This window comes from Salvelinus alpinus, chromosome 30 (assembly GCF_045679555.1).
Source record: "Salvelinus alpinus chromosome 30, SLU_Salpinus.1, whole genome shotgun sequence".
In the NCBI taxonomy this organism is placed as follows: domain Eukaryota; kingdom Metazoa; phylum Chordata; class Actinopteri; order Salmoniformes; family Salmonidae; genus Salvelinus; species Salvelinus alpinus.
In genome coordinates, this window is record NC_092115.1 from 27,202,282 (window position 1) to 27,222,422 (window position 20,141).

At 40.7% G+C, this 20,141-nt stretch overlaps 1 protein-coding gene and 1 non-coding gene across 4 annotated transcripts; both read right to left on the bottom strand.

The window, feature by feature from the left end:
* Nucleotides 1-18,806, bottom strand: LOC139559903 (junctophilin-1-like). 3 transcript variants are annotated; one of them, XM_071376348.1, is made up of 6 exons: nucleotides 18,170-18,806; nucleotides 11,679-12,441; nucleotides 7,888-8,006; nucleotides 3,774-4,468; nucleotides 3,491-3,587; nucleotides 1-1,058 (listed from the first exon to the last, which is right to left on the bottom strand). In XM_071376348.1, exons 1-5 carry the CDS (start codon nucleotides 18,546-18,548, stop codon nucleotides 3,507-3,509), a joined length of 2,037 nt encoding a protein of 678 aa, XP_071232449.1. In that variant the 5' UTR covers nucleotides 18,549-18,806; the 3' UTR covers nucleotides 1-1,058; nucleotides 3,491-3,506. The 3 variants fall into 3 exon arrangements, with proteins under 3 accessions (XP_071232449.1, XP_071232448.1, XP_071232447.1); XM_071376347.1 differs by lacking the exon at nucleotides 1-1,058 and adding an exon at nucleotides 2,980-3,306; XM_071376346.1 differs by lacking the exon at nucleotides 1-1,058 and having other exon boundaries at nucleotides 3,680-4,468.
* Nucleotides 5,588-5,640, bottom strand: LOC139560675 (U7 small nuclear RNA). The gene has a single exon (XR_011672016.1). It is a non-coding gene; the product is annotated as a U7 small nuclear RNA (small nuclear RNA).
* Nucleotides 18,807-20,141: the final 1,335 nt, after the last annotated feature.

Here is a 20,141-nt window from a genome sequence, read left to right on the forward strand (position 1 = left end):
TATAGCTTAATGTTGTTTATTTTGTATTCAGTTACATTCTTTGTAAGCCTGGCAGCAGTTCACAAATATTGAATTGATATTAAAATCACAAATTAAAAATAGCTATCAAATTGTAAGTTACATTTTCCAAAAGTGTACAGGCTGGTTTTCCAATATATAGTTTAGAACATTTTAGAAAAATACAATCATACATAAATAGACTGTTACTTTGCCTTTAAACAGTAATAACAGCTCAGAATTTTGGGCAAAAAATGTATGTAGCATCAGGTACAATTAGTAGAAAATAGCCTTATACATAGCTGTGTGCAAATACAGTTTAGACAAGAAAAATAAATGATTGATCATTCATCGTGGTTATTTCAACTTTGAACTTTGCCTGTGCTCTTTAAAGGGCAACTCCACCCACTTTTCAAGCTCATTTTCATTATCTCCAGCACAATACCAGTGTCTACAGATGTGGAAACGGCACATTTCTATATTTAGTAGAAAAAAATATGAAGTAAAAAGTTCCACCTGATGACATCAAAAGTTAAGACATTTTAAAAACAGTGATTTTCAAACACTATGAGATTTGTGTTGACGTTGGGAGCAAGAAAATACCCTCCCTCTGGCTACAAACTCGTTACAAGTTTTGAAAATCACAGTTTTTCTTACTTTTAGTTCTACCCTGTGATGTCACAGAGAAGCATTTTTTAGGTATTTCCTCTTTTTAAACACGGATCATAGAAATGCACCGTTTTCATATATGTAGACACTGCCCACTGGGCACACAGTGGTTGAATCAACGTTGTTTCCATGTCATTTCAATGAAATTACGTTGAACCAACGTGGAAAAGACGTTGACTTGACATCTGTGCCCAGTGGGTGGTATGGTGCAAGTGATCATGAATATGAGGTGGAAAAGTGACGGAATTGCCCTTTAACTCTGTGCTCTAAATGTTCTTTATTACTTTACATTCAGAAAAGTAGTAATAAACATATCTGGAGCCATTTCCCCTTCTGATGCTTTCTTCTTCCAATCTCACATACTCTCTGTGGCAGTCTGTCTGACCAAACCTCTGTAAAACATCTCAATGTTACTGCCCTGAAATCCAACTGATGCATCCTTCACATCCTCCTCATACCATACTCTCAGCATTGTTGCAATGGAAATGTTACCATAACCAGTGAAAATGCATCTCCTACACCTATCAAACAGTTTACCAAAATGTACAGTTTTATAAATATAATACATTTCATTCTATTTTAACTGAGCAAACAGAACATATTTATTATTCAAAAAATAAAACCGAATATGCATGCTTAGCTAACTAGTCACAACAAAAATAAAATAATATATTGATGACATTGAATACAGTAATTAGACTTTCACATATTTAAGACAATGACTCTCTCTACTGTCTTATCCAAAGTAAACTGGAACGTCATGCTAATGTTATGACATTTAGCCAACCATTTACTCTACCTGAATGTATTCAACACACATAACAAGGTGTTATTGCGGAGTAGGTTTCGAGCATTGGGCTGCTTTCACAACCGTGCAAGTTAGTAAGTATGAGGTCCAGTGTTGGTAGGCTAGCTGTGGTGTTGGCTTGGCCAAATTAAAGACGCCAAACTATTAAGGAAACAATTTGACATGCATCAACCAACCAACCCGTGCACACAGTTTTAAAAAAATCTAACAATTCCTCAACATTATTCTACCAGATGCAACTGCATATTTTCTAATTAAATTCAAACCAAACAAATCACTTTATTCTTATGTATTCTCTTCATGTGCCAATCTACTGTGTATGTTATATTCATGTGGCAATAAATCAATGTTGGACGCCATATTTCCTACAAAATAGGAAAAAAAATAAGAAATTGGAAAGTCATATGCTTCCATTTGAAAATGAACCATTATGCCTTTATTTCACAAAACACTTTAGACTAAAAAATGTTTGCACATTGATCCTTGATTGCACAAGAAAAACTGGCAAAATCTATCTGCAAGTGCAAACCACTCCCACAACTACAGTCCTTTGCCTTAAAATCAATCAAATTACAAGCAACCAATTTGGTGCAATATACTGTAGGGTCAGTGTGCATAAAGTACACTGTGTGAATGACTAGCCATGTCAACTAACTTTATCACTGGCTGTATAGATAGATAGATAGATAGATAGATAGATAGATAGATAGATAGATAGATAGATATAAAAATGTGTTTTATTGAATCAGTCGGAAAGTGATTCAATATCCCAAATTTAGCTCTAAATTACTAAAATCTTCAAATTAAGTCTACTTTTTTATCACAGTGTTGGTTAACTATGTCATCTCATAAGTTTGTGTTATATGTAGCCAGCCTCCAGCCAATAGCTGGTTAGTCAAAAACTACTTCAATTGCATATAAATTACTCTCAAATTTGACTATTTAGAAATATGTCCTCACAATAACTGGAATTAAATGTTGCAATTTCTTTCAAATGAACTGCTTTGTGTAACATAGGCTTTATGGAAATTCCTTTGAATTTGAAGGATCTTCAAAAAGTTTGAGAAATGCATGGACTAGACTTAAATAAATACTATCTTATCTTAATCATTTGTAATACCTAAGGATAAACAGACAAAGGGAAAAAAAATATGAAAACCTAACAGTTACTAACTAATACATAAAACAGATGCACTTGAAACAGCCCCATGCACAAGCATCTTCTAACATGAGAAGTTAGACAAGGCTTTAGCAGTGGGGAATGGAATAAGACTGGTGAGTGCCACTTCGAAACATGTATGATTTCTTATCGACCAAGTGAATAGTATAGTGAACACTGAGACACACCGAGACGCACTCCCAAGGCAGCAAAGTCTGCCGAAACACATTCCTCTGGCAGCCTTGTGCACTGCATCTCCCCACTAAAACGTCAGATGGTAAAATAGTAAGGCAGCTGTTAGCTTCTGTCAACTAAAAGTGCATCTCTGAACATATCCCCCCCCCACCCACCCCCCTCCACATCCCCCCTGTCAGGGCATATGAAGTGGCAACGCACTTGACTGGTAACAGCTTGGATCAGCAGATTGTTTTTTTGTTGCTTTCCCAACGACTGCTTGCTTCAGCTTTCACAGAACCAATGCGAGTCACAAATCATCGCCAGCGAAACTGGGCAGCGTCTAGGCCGAATGGTCCTGGTCTCATCTTTCTCCAATGTTTCACTCTATTTACAGTCCTCCTTTGCCTGTGTCTGTGCTTGACCGGCGCCATTTTTAAAGGCCGTTGACGCAAATGCAGAGAGTTAGGGACCTATGCCACTAGTTTTGATGAGTTCACTGAAGGGTCAAAACAGTTAGAGGGTTAATAGTTATGTTGAATCACATTCAGGCTTATCTGTATCTTAATATGTCATGTAAAACTTGCAATTTACACTTTAAAATGTAATGGGGAAAAAACAACTGTATCACAATGCTCTACAATTCATAACATCTGAATAGATGTTATTAAGCTGACTCTTACCTCAGTTCAGATTCCGTCAGGTTAAAAAATGGACAAAAATTATTGCTAGACCAATATTCAACAGCATTACAAGGGCAACCAGTATTGAGTTAGGACCCTGTGAAGTAGGAAAGACAAAGCTTCAGGAGAACATTTCAATAACAGCATTTGAAAGTTAGCTAGGCATTATCACAGAAAATATGAGACTACCTTTGATGTTTCATACGTTGTTCTGAAATGACACCTTTCTTTCTCTTTGCTTCAGTTTTCCCATTTTCATCATCATACAGTATGAGTTACTTACTGACTCTTCCTCTACGAAATCTGTGGTGATCTCCAAGCTGGCTTGTTTCCTAGTTTCTGCTAGGCTTTTTGGCTTATACGAATCTTGTTTCTTAAGTGTTAGCTCAGGTTTGCTTTCTTTGGCTGCTGACTTTGGCGCTCCAGGTTTTGGGGTGGGTGTCCTGTATTGCGCCATAGGTTTTGCGGGCTGTGGCATCTGGGCGAAGGTCGACGGGGTAACATGCTCCTCCTCTACTCCCTCAGGTTCATCTGGGGGGATCTTCACGTCTGCCTTCATGTAGTAGCCGTGGTACTCAGTGTCAGTGTGCAGCTGTCCATTGCCAGGGCTGACGGGGACCGACTCCGCCATCTTGAACGTTTTCGGTTGAGGAGGCACTTCTTGTCTTACTTCCTGTTTCAACGATGTCTTAGACACTGCCTTTGTGATTACCGGGGCCTGGCTCTCTGCTGAAGGGGTTTTGTTCTCTTTCCCTGGCTTGGGGGTGAGCTTGCTGAATAAGCTCTTCTTGGGCTCTGGGACTGGCGCTGGTGGGGGTGTTGGTGGGGGAGAGGGCTGGGGAGTCGCAGTGGGAGAGTGGTCTGGGGTTGTGCCTTTACGGTAGAAATGAGGGCTACTTGAGGGGGACTTCTCTTTCTTCTCCTCTTGGACAATAGGTTCAATAGGCTCATTGAACCTCTGCTTTATATAATCAGGGCCTAGAAAATGGAAGGACATTATTATCATACAGTCTTTAGCTATACTAAGTCCATGTAAACAGTGATCTAATATATCACAATGTTTGAATTAATGCCATGTGTTTATATCACAATCAACACAAATTAGTTTTTTCCCCCCTCAACAAGCATTTAGGGCTGAATCCCAATTTCAGATACGGATATAAACATACACCTAAATATTATTTTGTGTTGCTTTTGGTAAATCATAAATTCACATTTATTCACTGTGAGTTATATCATGGTTAGGATGCCTTTTCTGCGTCCATGATTTAACATATGGAGTATTTGTTCCTTAATAAGGATCTGACCCTTTTTTTCAATTTCTGCCTAGAATGACATACCCAAATCTAACTGCCTGTAGCTCAGGACCTGAAGCAAGGATATGCATATTCTTGATACCATTTCAAAGGAAACACTTTGGAGTTTGTGGAAATGTGAAATTAATGTAGGAGAATATAACACATTAGATCTGGTTAAAGATAATACAAAGAAAAAAACTTGCGTTTTTTGGAGTTTTTTTTTGTACCATCATCTTTGAAATGCAAGGGAAAGGCCATAATGTATTATTCCAGCCCAGGCGCAATTTCGATTTTGTCCACTAGATGGCAGCAGTGTATGTTTCATGGTTCATAATATTTATTATACTATTAATAGCATCAAAGTGCTATGATCCCTTATTAAATCTCTACAAACTCATCAGTTGTTCATGAAAAGCCAATCAAATCACAAATATAAATCATTGTTAATAAGACATTTATATGGCATTAACAAACAGTACTAAGAAATTATTTAAATAAAAGAGAACAGCGCACATAAAAAAATACTATAGTAGGAATGCTGTAGTATTCACTGTAGTGTTTTTTGCTGGCTTTACTGTAGTAGTCACTGTAGTGTTTACAGAATACTATAGTATAAATACTGTAGCAAAAAAAATAGCAGTATATAATATAGTAATTTCTGTAGTGTTTTTGTGGACTGTAATATATTGTAGTTTTTACTGTTCTGTTTTTGTGGACTGTAGTATTTACTGTAGTGTTTTGGGGGACATTACTGTATTTACTAAAGTGTTTTTGTTTGATCATATTTGACATAGAAGTTGGGGGCTTTCTCCTTGAGGAAACCTACTGGAGAAATACTAAAGGAGCACATTTTGTAGGTAGGTAGGACTAGAGTCTGAACGGAGAGTTTTCTACAACCATAGGGAACACAACATGTGGTGTATACTTGGCATGTAAGTTTCTCACTTATGGGTAGCACAAGTTGGGATATGGGGGAGGGGAAAGGGCAGGGTATATGCAAAGGAAATACTGTACTATTTACTACAGTAAAAAAACAGTGTAGTGCTTTTGCTGATATTTCATTAATATTTACTACAGTTTTTCTGAGGGGGATAATACTGTAGTATTTACTATAGTATTCTACAGTATACTACAAAATGCTATAGTAAATATTACACATGATCGAGGGATACTACAGTGTGTAGTATAGTATTCAACAGTATAGTACAGTTTACTACAGAATTCTATAGTAAGTACTGTAGTATGCTATAGTAAACTGTGAGCTTGCAAGCTGGCTGGCTATGGAACATGTTGGCTGGTTATGGAACATGATTATTAATAGTCGGTGATATACACTATCCTGGTGTCAGGTCAAGTGTATAAGGTTTAAAGAGCCTATATGGTCCAGACCTGAGCAAGACCATGTGGTAAAAAGAGGAATGCCCAACGATGACATAAGACCACAGACCTACATGCATACAGGAGTTAAACATGCATGAGACCATAACACGAACACTACAGTCTCTGATCACACTGAAGAACCACCCTCTTACAAAACTAAGCAGGCTGACAAAAGCTGAAAAAATATTTTACATTTGTACAAGAATATGCTGTGCCGTACGATGTAGACATTCAGCCAGATCCAAAATGATTGGCACCCTTGATGAATATGAACATTTAGAAATTATATTATTTTATTTTACAATTGCTCAGAGAAATAGATTTTGTTTAACAAGTAATTTAAAAAGCTTTAAAAGATAGGGGTCAAAATTATTGGCATCCCTGTTTTCAATACCCTCACCTTGTGAGGATAGCTACACTGAGCCTTTTTCTTAAATATTTTATGAGATTGGAGAACACACTGGGAGGGATCTTAGATCATTCCTCCATATATAATCTCTCCAGATCCTTGATATCCTTCATCTGTGCTTATGGACTGCCCTGTTCAATTCAAACCACAGGTTTTCAATGGGTTTCAAGTCCAGAGACTGAGATGCAAAATGTTGATTTTGTAATCAGTTAACAATTTTGATTTGTGCTTGGGGTTATTGTCTTGCTGGAAGTACCACTTGTGGCCAAGTTTCAGCCTCCTGGCAGAGGCAACCAGGTTTTTGGTTAAAGTTTCCTGGTACTTGGTAGAGTTCATGACCCCGTTGACCTTAACATGGGCCCCGAGACCAGAGGCAGCAAAATAGCCCAATAACATCAAAGATCTACCACCATATTTTACCGTAGGTATAAGGTATTTTACTGCATATGCTTCTGTTTTTCAACACCAAACACACCACTGGTATGTGTGGCCAAAGAGCTCTATTTTCATGTCATCTGAGCATTGCACCAGTTCCAATACAAGTGCCATGCAGTTTAACTCCAGGCGGTGCTATGGTCAGAATACATAAAAATAGAGCTCTTTGGCCACACACACCAGTGGTGGATTTGGGTATATCAAGGATCTGGAAAGATTCTGTATGGAGGAATGGTCTGAGATCACTCCCAATGTGTTCTCCAATCGAATAAAAACATTTTAGAGAAAGGCTCAGTGTTATCCTCGCAGGGGGAGGGTGCTGGAGTATTGAAAACAGAGGTGCCAATCATTGTTAACCCTATCTTTTGTAGATTTTTTAAAATTCCCTTGAAGCAAAATCTCTTTCTCTGAGTAATTGTATGAGTATAAAATTATATAATTTCCCCTTTTCTTATACAGTACATCATAGTTCAGTATTTGTATTATTTATTTTATACAGTCTTGTTTAGTCTTTTTTGCCCAAGGGTGACAATAATTATGGACCTGACTGTACATCGATGCCGCAGAAACATGTTCACTGTAATATAAAATATTGTACTCATAAATATGTGACACTTGTTATCCCAAAAAACACTGACCTTGTATTTTTCTGAGGATGAAAAAGACCCCAAGGTAAATTATGCTAATTATATTCCTCCCTAAACAGATTTTCATTTACATTTGGTACATTTGCATATACATCTGCCCCAGACGGAAAATAAAGAAAAACACACAACCCAGACACAAAAGGCATTGGACAAAGGCGATTATAACAAGGGGCTGTGAGATAAATAGATGCTGGGGTCTGGTTGGGTAGGTTGGGTACGTTGGTTTACCTGGCTGATGGAAGTTGGGAGACAGTTCCCTGGCCACTGCCCTGGCGATGTCTGAGTCCTGACTGGCTGACTGACCGGCCTGGTCAGCAGCATCACCTTTAGTCCTGGCGTGAGCCGTTCTGGATGAAGGCAAAGCAGAATTAGAGCCGGTTAGACTTGGAAGGGTACATACCTGGGTTCAAATACAATTTGTTTACTTATAAATACTTTTAGCATTTGTTTGAGCATGTTGTTTGAGAGTCCAAGAGCGACAGAGTTTGCACTTTTGGGACTGTTCCATTGGTTTTATTTCTCCAGACAAGCCCAATCAGACACAGCTAAATTATACAAAATATTTCAAATACTACTTGAAGTCAGGTCTGGGAGGGTGAAGAATGACCTACATGGCTCTGGGCCTTCCAGATAGACACTGTCTTTAGTGTCTTATAGGGTTGAGACTGGAGAGATCAGTGGTGCTACAGTGTTCCCAATAAATATTGTTGGAGCCAAAGGTTTTGCCAACATGAAATAATATTAGAAGTAGAGAATTAAATAATAAAATAGTATGGTTATCGTGCAGTTTCATGCTCTTAGCAGTAAAATGCATGTTGCAAACATTAAATGGCTTGACATGCATATCCACTGTGTGATATTCAATAGCAGGCATTGTGTCATTCATCACAACCATCATTTTTGTAATTTCTGATTAAACTTTTTTTCAAGTTAGATATTTGTGTTGCATTTACTTCCTTTCGCTCAAGTAAAATTGTTTTCAAAACAAACTATTTACATGCATTAACATACAGAATACTGTGATATACATCTTTATACTTATCAAGATGTACAGTATTTCAATGGTACAAGATTAATTCAATAGTGTTTCTTTATAAACAGTTCAATAAGAGGTATTTGGTTATACAACTGTCTGTATGAGTGTCATCCAGGGCCTCTGAATACAGAGGAGTACAGGAGGATTTACATGGTGTCTCTTGAACTGAATGTATCCTTTCAACAACTTTGAGAAAGTCTTAACTTTTCAAATGAAGGTGGATAAAAATGAGTATTTGAAACCGATTAAGCTGACAAGTGCAAAAAATGTGGTCCTTGTCTGCAATTGAATAAAACGTATGCTTTTTTAACCTTCATTTGAAGTGTGGACGTTCTCTTTTTTTCAACTACTGACTATGCAGTTGCATTTTAACAACTTTAGGGGGCACATGGCTACAGAAGCTTACATTGTGCATTGAGGAAAGTCTTTATTATGTGCAATTGGCTTTGTCTCATGTAGACATCTGACAGTTTCGCAGTCAGTGAATCACTGTGAACCATGTGAACTCCATATGCATATAGTGCAGATGTGCTGTTGAATGAATCATGCCATTAATCTGTTATAGAGAGAATTTGACAAATATTTGATTGAGTCATCGTGCACTAACCCGCCCATGGGCTCACATAGCTACAGTACTGTACAATGAGGAGTACAACAAGTTATACTTATATCATCATACGATTTCATGTAGGCTTCCTGAAAGCTTTCAAACCTGGGGCCATAGGCTACACCAAATCACATGGCTCGGGGAGAAAAGAGAGCGAGCGAGGGCACATTAGAAAAATGCGACTTGAACCAAGTTTAAGAAGCTTAAATGGGAGCTTGTTAGCAAGTCTAGGAGAGCTCGGAGGGAAGATGAGCAATAAACCACCTACCCAACACCTATTCCCAGCCAGATAGACTGACTGGGTAATCCAACAGATGATAGTGGATGGTGGGACAGAGAAGGGCTACAGTATCAGCTCAGCTGCTGCTGCTAGGCTGTATTCCTGTCAGGTGTTGATAAGTCCTGCCTTGCCTTATTTAGTCAGAGCTCAGTGCTGACTGACACACTAGAGGCTGCTGGCTTTACATGTGAGGAGAGCAGAGCTAGCACACACCGTCCGGTCTGGTCTAGGAACTGCTTGCCCTCCTTCGTCTCTCCCTCTTTCTCTTTCACCCCCTCCCTCTCTCATTCGCTCCCCTGGGCTTCCACCCAGATGACGGGAAAAATGACGCAAGCCGAACCCGGTCCGCACGTTCCAAAGCTCTTACCACACTTATCAACTCAGCCACATAACAGTCTTCAAAGGCAGAGACATTCATTTTAGACATTCTGCCGCTGCAGGGACATATTTCTATTTCATGACAGGAGGAGTTGCTGTGATGGTGAGCCTAGATATGAGAGCCCTCATTAAAATGTATACAGATGCCAGAAAATCAGGATAAAGAACATGCTAATGATGGATTCTCATCCAAGAAGATTACAAGGAAGGGGGGATGGGTGGGCATGATACGGCAATGAAGTGACTATTTTGATACTGTAAACAGATAGGGGGTGGGTGTTTCACATGGTAGTATATCTCTGTGCATTGCATTCAAAGGACAATAGCGCAGTTTAATTAATAGTATTGTTTAATGAAGCATTGAAAGAAGTGATAGCCTACTAACAATATGGTTGCAATTTCTTCTCTCTTGAGTCTTTATTTCTGATTCAACTTTAACTTTATTTGGAATAATTCTAAGTCCAACCCATGTCATAAGGACTTCATAGACCATGACTTTGTACTTCATATTAGCTATCTCACATGTTCTAACATGAACCAGAGATATTACTTGGCTGGCTCAAGTTGATGTGGGTGTCTAAGAGAACTACCACTTCAAAAGTTCAACAGCTTTCTCCTTGCTATTCCATGCCCTGGCAAATTACTCATTGCCACCCCTTGCTTTTGAAAAGGCAGTAGGCACAGAATGTAGGCCTAAGACGAGGAGAACAATATTTTCTATGTAGTTTTCCAGCAAAGAGCTCGACTTCGTCCAACAAGCAGCTGTGTATGGTTTCGGGGTTCCACCTGATCGCAATCAAATGTATTTCAGACGAGCCAGATTTCCATGCTTATAATACACACTCAGTATTCTGGTCTGAGATATCTTTTTTAAGACTGAGCTATCTCTGAGATTTATGTCTTGAATATGTTTAAACAAGAGCATGTGGCTCAATCAACTATGAACACTGATTAATAACCTAATTCTTTATAGAACTCTTGCAATTGTTGACAGTCTCTCACCTGCCAATATTCACAATTGCATGTGTCACAGGGTCACACCCTCACAATGATGTGAACAATATGGTTGTACCATGATTTGTCTTGATTTGATCCTCACTATTTGGATCACTACAGTGTGTTTCAAATTGTTCCATTGTGTCATTGGGCCACTGTATGAATTTACCATGTACTGAAGTTCATCATCTGAACTTTAAGTCTGTAACATGTGCTACGTGTGCCACATGTATGTGCAAAACATGCTTTACTGTGTGTGTGTGTGTGTGTGTGTGTGTGTGTGTGTGTGTGTGTGTGTGTGTGTGTGTGTGTGTGTGTGTGTGTGTGTGTGTGTGTGTGTGTGTGTGTGTGTGTGTGTGTGTGAGAGAGAGAAAGTGAAAGTGAAAGATGGAGAGAGCGTTGGAGAAAGTTGGAGAATGTTGGAGAGAGGTAGGATAAGGTGACACCAATAAAAACCTGACCCTAGTTGAGAATCCCAACCTGTCAGCCATTCAACCTAACCCAATCAGCAGACCTGACCTGGAAGCCCACGCAGCAGTAGGGTCCATCACCACCAACACCACCACCACCACAACATGTGCTGCGTCCGAAATGGCACCCTATTCCGAAAATAGTGCACTACTTTTTAACAGGGCCCTTGAAGCTCTGGTCAAAAGTAGTCCACTGCATAGGAAATAGGGTGTCATTTCAGACGCAAGCATGCACATTGAGAAAATGATTACCTTGAAGTGGCTATTTCTACTTTTGTTTTGGCAATAGCTGCTGCCCGTATAGCTCCTTCCACAGCCCGATCCACTTTCTGTTTAGTTTTGGTGTTTTTGAGAGGAATGAGCTGTTTCTTGATGCCTCGCGCCAACACATTGTTTTTATATTTCCCCTCTTCTTTGGTGCCGTCTGGGAACATTGTGCATCCGTAGCCGTGGCGTTTGTTGTTCATCCACTCTCCCTCATACTTCATCCCGTTGGTGCGCTCGCTGACACCAAAGCCATTCCGCTTGTCGTTTTTCCACTCCCCCATGTAGGACTCAGTGGTGGTGGCATCTACATTGTCCTCCAGGGTCATGTACTCATCAACTCCATCTCCAAAGCTGATGGTGGAATTGGCATCGCTGGAGCTGATTCGGCTGATGGAGCTGGCGGCATCGCTGCGGGCAGAGCTGCGTTTGCTTGATATGGATGACCTGGAGTCAGACTTTCTGAGGTTTCTGAGGCTGCCGAACAGGGACCCTCTTCTGAACAGGCCCTTTTTCTTCTCACCTTCGCCTTCGCTGTGGAAGTTGAGAACAAAGCCTCCTCTGGTGCCGGCAAGGCTGTCTGACAGGTCGAGGTTGGCATGGAGGACGGTGCCGTTGCTCTGTTCGCTGCGGAGCGAGGCCAGCGAGGTTCGAAGAGGTGAGCGAATAACCGTAGCCATCCCGTAAGGTACACTTTGCCGCACACCATATCCGTGTCGCATTCCTCCTGTCCACTGCCCCTGGTACGTACCTGTTAGGACAACAAGAAATTGCAAAAATTTATACAAAGGTTAAGAAAAGCCTGAACACACATTTTTGTCATGATCACAAAATAACCATTTGGGGTACAAAATTAGAATATTACAGTTGATTAGAATCTCTTTACAATTCAAGCAATTGAAGTGGAAACATCTTTAAAAGTACATAATATCCTTATTATATTGGAAACTTTCATTGAATAGGTTGAAATCATATACAATACCTAATCTCACCCAGGTAAGGTGATTCTGCTGTCAGTCAGACAGACCTGTATGTACACTGCTCAAAAAAATAAAGGGAACACTAAAATAACACATCCTAGATCTGAATGAATGAAATATTCTTATTAAATACTTTTTTCTTTACATAGTTGAATGTGCTGACAACAAAATCACACAAAAATTATCAATGGAAATCAAATGTATCAACCCATGGAGGTTTGGATTTGGAGTCACACTCAAAATTAAAGTGGAAAACCACACTACAGGCTGATCCAACTTTGATGTAATGTCCTTAGAACAAGTGAAAATGAGGCTCAGTAGTGTGTGTGGCCTCCACGTGCCTGTATGACCTCCCTACAACGCCTGGGCATGCTCCTGATCAGGTGGCGGATGGTCTCCTGAGGGATCTCCTCCCAGACCTGGACTAAAGCATCCGCCAACTCCTGGAGAGTCTGTGGTGCAACGTGGCGTTGGTGGATGGAGCGAGACATGATGTCCCAGATGTGCTCAATTGGATTCAGGTCTGGGGAACGGGCGGGCCAGTCCATAGCATCAATGCCTTCCTCTTGCAGGAACTGCTGACACACTCCAGCCACATGAGGTCTAGCATTGTCTTGCATTAGGAGGAACCCAGGGCCAACCGCACCAGCATATGGTCTCACAAGGGGTCTGAGGATCTCATCTCGGTACCTAATGGCAGTCAGGCTACCTCTGGCGAGCACATGGAGGGCTGTGCGGCCCCCCAAAGAAATGCCACCCCACACCATGACTGACCCACCGCCAAACCGGTCATGCTGGAGGATGTTGCAGGCAGCAGAACGTTCTCCACGGCGTCTCCAGACTCTGTCACGTCTGTCACATGTGCGTGTGAACCTGCTTTCATCTGTGAAGAGCAAAGGGCGCCAGTGGCAAATTTGCCAATCTTGGTGTTCTCTGGCAAATGCCAAACGTCCTGCACGGTGTTGGGCTGTAAGCACAACCCCCACCTGTGGACGTCGGGCCCTCATACCACCCTCATGGAGTCTGTTTCTGACCGTTTGAGCAGACACATGCACATTTGTGGCCTGCTGGAGGTCATTTTGCAGGGCTCTGGCAGTGCTCCTCCTTGCACAAAGGCGGAGGTAGCGGTCCTGCTGCTGGGTTGTTGCCCTCCTACGGCCTCCTCCATGTCTCCTGATGTACTGGCCTGTCTCCTGGTAGCGCCTCCATGCTCTGGACACTACGCTGACAGACACAGCACACCTTCTTGCCACAGCTCGCATTGGTGTGCCATCCTGGATGAGCTGCACTACCTGAGCCACTTGTGTGGGTTGTAGACTCCGTCTCATGCTACCACTAGAGTGAAAGCACCGCCAGCATTCAAAAGTGACCAAAACATCAGCCAGGAAGCATAGGAACTGAGAAGTGGTCTGTGGTCACCACCTGCAGAACCACTCCTTTATTGGGGGTGTCTTTCTAATTGCCTATAATTTCCACCTTTTGTCTATTCCATTTGCACAACAGCATGTGAAATTTATTGTCAATCAGTGTTGCTTCCTAAGTGGACAGTTTGATTTCACAGAAGTGTGATTGACTTGGAGTTACATTGTGTTGTTTAAGTGTTCCCTTTATTTTTTTGAGCAGTGTATTTCAAACCACATTCAAGATACCACGTCCATGACGTGATTCATATTTCAGTATTTGTTTGTATCGTGATTTACTATCACTTCATCATTTGCTATTCATATACTCTTGGCGTTATGCCAAACCAGGCAGTCTTTATGGCAGTAGACATACTCGAAAAGCATAGGCTACCTGTCACGCCCTGACCTTAGAGAGCCTTTTTATTTCTCTTTTTGGTTAGGTCGGGGTGTGATTTGGGTGGGCAATCTAGGTGTTCTATTTCTTTGTTGGCCGGGTATGGTTCCCAATTGGAGGCAGCTGATTATCGTTGTCTCTGATTGGGGATCATACTTAGGCAGCCTGTTTTCCACCTGAGTTTGTGGGATCTTGTCTTTGTATAGTTGCTGTTTAGCGCTACAGAGCTTTACGTTCGTTTTGTGTTTTGTTGTTTTTTGGTGTCATTTTAAAAATAAAGTAAAATGTACGCCTACCACGCTGCACCTTGGTCTCATTCCAACAACGGACGTAACACTACCACTGGTACATAATTAAAGTTAGTGGCCTTCTCTTGTCATTGTAAAGACATGTGCTCCAATGTTTGTTTAGATTTTGGAAAGTTGGCAAGGATCAGGGCCGGCCCTAGCCTTTTGGGGGACCTAAGCGAGGTTTGTTTGGGAATTACGATTTTGCCATTTTAAAGCTAATTTCATGCAATTTTACACATTTGCCATGACTTCCCACTGGTCACAGACATCAGTTCAACGTCTAGTTTTTTATTTACATTTGTTGAGTTGTCAGCTAATGTGAATTCAATGTGTAATCAACAACGAATGCCACCATGTCATTGGATTTAGGGTAAAAGTTGGGTGAAAAAAATATGAAATGCCCTTATGTTGATGACTTTCTGCAAGTACAATCAGTTTTCCACGTTGATTCAACGTCATCACATAGATTTTTTGGGGTTGAAATTATGTGGAAATAACATTGATTCAAACAGTTTTTGCCCAGTGGGTTATGGCATGTTAATATGATATCTGAGTGAGAATGACAAAATCAAGGGGGACATATTTCATTTTTGTGGTCATGGGCCCCCTAGCGGCCGGAGGCCCTAAGCGACTGCTTATGTCGCTTATAGCTGAAGCCGGCCCTGGCAAGGATGAAGGCATTACTATGGAGTATACTTATCTATGATTAGATAGGGCCAAGTGAGGTTACAACAAGTGCAGTGGTCCAAATCTGTTAGCCTACTTTTCAAAGATGAGCTCCCACCCAGTAACAACCTGTCCTGAAACAGGCTGTGGAATGAAGGAGGGCCTGGGAACTTTAGACTATGGCCACTCATTCTACGGCCCAATCCCAAATTAACCACTAGACCCTATGCCCTATGCACTTGTGGAGATCTGATACACTTTGATTGGTATAAGCAATATAGTGAAATTTCCACCTAGCCTATCAGAGGGAAAGTTAGAGCTATTATCATATTGCTTACACCTTTCAAATCCTCTCAGATCTCCACAAGTGCATAGGGCATTGGGGTTAATTTGGCTTTCCTTATGCTCCTGCACACAAGATCCATTGGAAAGCCTGCAGTTTGGCAAAAGTCGCTAATTTCAAACCACGAAAAGGTGGAAATTAATTCTAAAAGAAAACAATCCTGCGACACTCTTAACAGTAATGTTGAACCCCACAGTAACACTGACTGACCTTACATCATCACAACTTCAGTTGACACTCCAACTGTGTTTTTGTCATTCAGATATTTGTTTGAAGGGGGAAGCGCAAAATGCCAAGAAACCACACATCACAAGTCTTCCCACCATTTCAGCAGCTACAGGGGGTCTACATTTCTAAATACATACTGCATTCTGGTGTGCACTCAAGGCGATATGCCACTCTGTCCATCATTATTGCTTCCAAAGAGAAGAATGTGCTATTTTAAAGAGGTATGTAACTTGAGACATTGGGAAGTTTGTCAGTCAAGCCAAACATAACTCCATCTGTCTTAATATGTGAAATAAATCAGCCTTAACACAATTAAGTTTCTGAACAAAATCAATCTTAACACATTAGGAGGATAGATTAGGGCACTTTTGAAAGGCAGTGACTAGTATTTATATTTTGTTGAGTGACACTGTCCCACTGATTCCTAAACTGACTGATCCTATTATGACTCGAGTACCTTTTACTTGCCTGCCTACCTTAACTCCTTGCTCCTGCCAAACGCTACGCCACGCACACAAACGTTAGTTTTCTCCGCAATGAAGTACAGCATGTAGCAAAGGATAAAGCAGCTAAATTATTCAGTTTGAATCGTCAGGCAAACCTTTCACTGCTTCAGATTGTCTGATTCACAGACTGTGTTTTTTTGCTTTATAAATTGAACCAGTGAGTGATATGAGAGTACTAGATGACTCCAAGCACAAAAGAAAGCACTCGAAGCCATGCTTGCTCAGGGGGAACCGGCTAATACCGTTTGCTCAGGTTTTGTTGGATCTGGCCCTCAGACAATGCTCACTTTATCTTCTGCAAATCTAATTATTATGTTGTTATTTGTGTATTATGCTACCGTATCTATTGACTATCACACTGCATGAAGTAAGATATTGTGGTGTGTTTAATTATCTACTAATGTCTATTGACTTTCCTACAATCCATTATTGCTTTCACCTGTAATCAATATATAAAACCCTATCAATCGATGCATGAATCAGCAAAAAGTAGATTTCTCTCTCTGGAATAGATATAACCTACAAGTTATATGCAACTGTGTGTGTATGACTATGCTTGTGTGCCCTGGCACAGCCTGGTCTCAAAGACTAGACTTAACATAGTAAATGTAAATCTAGAACACAGTCAAATTACTATGATAATGTACATTTGGTATGGTTACTTAGTAGGGTGATTGGTTGTTTGGTGTGGATGGGTGGCTGTATAATGTGAACAAGTTCAAAACTCATCACGGACAATTTTTGCTAATTAGCAACTTTTTAACTACTTACTACTTTTTAGCTACTTTGCAACTACTTAGCATGTAGCTAATCCTTCCCCTAACCTTAACCCTTTTAGCTAATCCTACCCTAACCCTAACGCTTTAACCTAAGTCCTAAACTTAACCTTAACCCTAACCCCTAACCCCTAGCCTAGCTAGAGTTAGCCAGCTAGCTAACGTTAGCCACCGAGCTTGAATTCGTGACATATACATCTAGCAAATGTATAACATATAATGAATTTTGCAAATTCGTAACATATTGTATGTTTTGCAAATCAAAACATTTAATACAAATTGTAATTCGTAACATATCATACGAAATGAGGTGTCTCGGATTTTAAGTACAGAATAATATGAAATGCTCTGAGACCAGGTTGCCTGACATTACAACTTCATGACCACCTGCGCCTCCAACACAATCTTTGAAAACAACAACAACCACAACTCTGAAACGACTTTCTATAGAAACTACTGTACAATAAATTCCATACTGCAACAAATGAACAAAGATCAATAGTTGTCTATAGATCTGTGATTAATAGTTGTCTATAGATCTGTCCTGGGTAAAAAACACTTTGATTTTCAAGTGTGTCAGTGATATTTCTATTTTTAGCCATGACCTCTATGGGAGTATGCCTTCAACGTTAGGTTATGGAAGAGCTCAGCGCTGACTGAACAGTACAGTCCTATATCAATAGAGTTCAGTGGTGTGGCACTGGCTATAGTTCAGGCAGGCTTCTCTACTCTAATCTTTTGCAATTAATGGAAATAGTAAACTCTTATACTACAACTGTACTATAAACATACAACGAAACACTTGTGGAAACATGTGCCCCCTGCTACACTGTAACAAGTGAGACTGCCTTACATGTAGCCTACTAACCACAAACTGTTACTGGCACGCTTACCTCCATCACCATACGTTTCAACTCCATATCCATCTTGCAGACCGTTACTCCATGTCCCATCGTATCTGGCAGGCGTGTGGAGACTTTGCCGGACCCCATATCGACCTTTAAATCCATGAGTCCATTCACCACGATAAATCCACCTTCCCTTCGATTCCACACCGAATCCGTGTCGTTTCCCCTGTGCCCAGTAGCCCTGATACACGTTTCCACTGGGCCAGGTGTACACCCCCACTACCTCAAAACCATTGTTCCAGGACCCGGAGTATTCGCCTTGGCCCTTGGGCCCGGTACAGACGCCATGCCCATGGGCTTTTCCATCCTCCCAGCCACCGCAATATGTGCCACCATCGTCAAAATCGAACCGTCCGCCCGTCATTCAGATTATGAGGGGAGAAGAACGAGTCGTGGTAGCCCCCGGATATTGTGCTGTCCCTCGCTAATCCAGAGCGTATTTCAAACGAAAAGTAGCAGCACTGAAGCGAGAGTCCGGTAGACAGTGTGGTGTGGTGTGGTGTTGTGGTTGCAAGCAGAGATTAATTATTGTCACTGTGTGGATTTGTGGTGGTCGGCTAAAACGGTATGTGGGAAGAAGAGAGAGAGCGCCACTACCGCTGCCAGAATCGCTCCTGGTTTATTTTATGATGATCTCCTCTTCTCCCTCTCTCACAACAGAGAGATAGAGAGAGAGAGATAGAGAGAGTGGTTGGGGGGGTAATGACATGAAAATGCCATGACGTTATGTAATTCAAAAATATAAATGATATCTGCTCTTATATTGGTTTCAAAGTTAAATCGATTATAATTATAACCCTGCTTGATATGTCCGTATTGCTTATAGCATGGGTGTCAAACTCTGGCCCGCGGGCCAAATTTGGCCCGCGGGGTAATTATATTTGGCCCGCGAGACAATACCAAATTACTACTAGAGCTGGCCCGCCGGTATTATACAGCGCATTCACCGCTAATACTACGAATCCCATAATGCTCTGTTGTTGTTTTCGCGCGCCAATCAGGACAGGACCCAGAAACGCCCTCTCTAGTCATAGCAACATAGACGTTACAACTGTCAGCGCGCTATCCCTTCCCAAAAATGGCGAAAAGAAAGGCAGAAAACAGGAGCTTTCTGGACAAGTGGGAGGCAGAATGTCTGTTTACATATGTAAAAGACAAACCTGTTTGTCTTGTTTGTGGAGTCAACGTGGCTGTAAGTAAGGAGTACAACGACGCTATGAAACGAAACACCATGACAAATACAACGACCTGGACATGACTCAAAGGAGCCAGAAAGTAGAGGAGATGAAAATAAGTTTGGTTTCACAACAGAATATGTTCAAAAAAGCCACATCACAAAGTGAGGCTGCTGTAAAGGCTAGTTATATAGTGGCAGCAGAGATCGCAAAATCAGCCCGGCCCTTTAATGAGGGAGAGTTCGTGAAAAAGATTAGATCAGTGTGCAATAATTAACGTTTTCTTTGTGCACTTTTTCTTGCTACAAGGCATGGGCTTGAATGGTTGATTGATTTATTATCATTTTATTTGTAAAATTATTAGCCAGTGGAAAAAGTTTAAAAAAGTTTATTTTGGTATTTAAATCAGAAGGCTGCAAATAGAAAAGAGGCATACGATTTTTATTTAAATTTTATTTATTTAATAAATGAATGCCATTGATGTGTTTTTTCATTTGAAATTCGATTTTGCATGTCTCCACTATTAAATTATATATTGTATGGTAATAAGCGATGCTTGTTCCATATTCAATGTTAAAGCAAAACTTGTTTGGGTCCATATTAAAAGGTTAATTTGTTCAATGTTGGCCCGCGACTTTGTTCAGGTTTTACATTTTGACCCACTGGGTATTTGAGTTTGACACCCCTGGCTTATAGTATTGGTATCTTTAGGTAGGCTAATCAAAAATAACATAAGGTTTTCTGTGTGTAAACTCTATCAGAGTGTTAAACCCATAGAAATA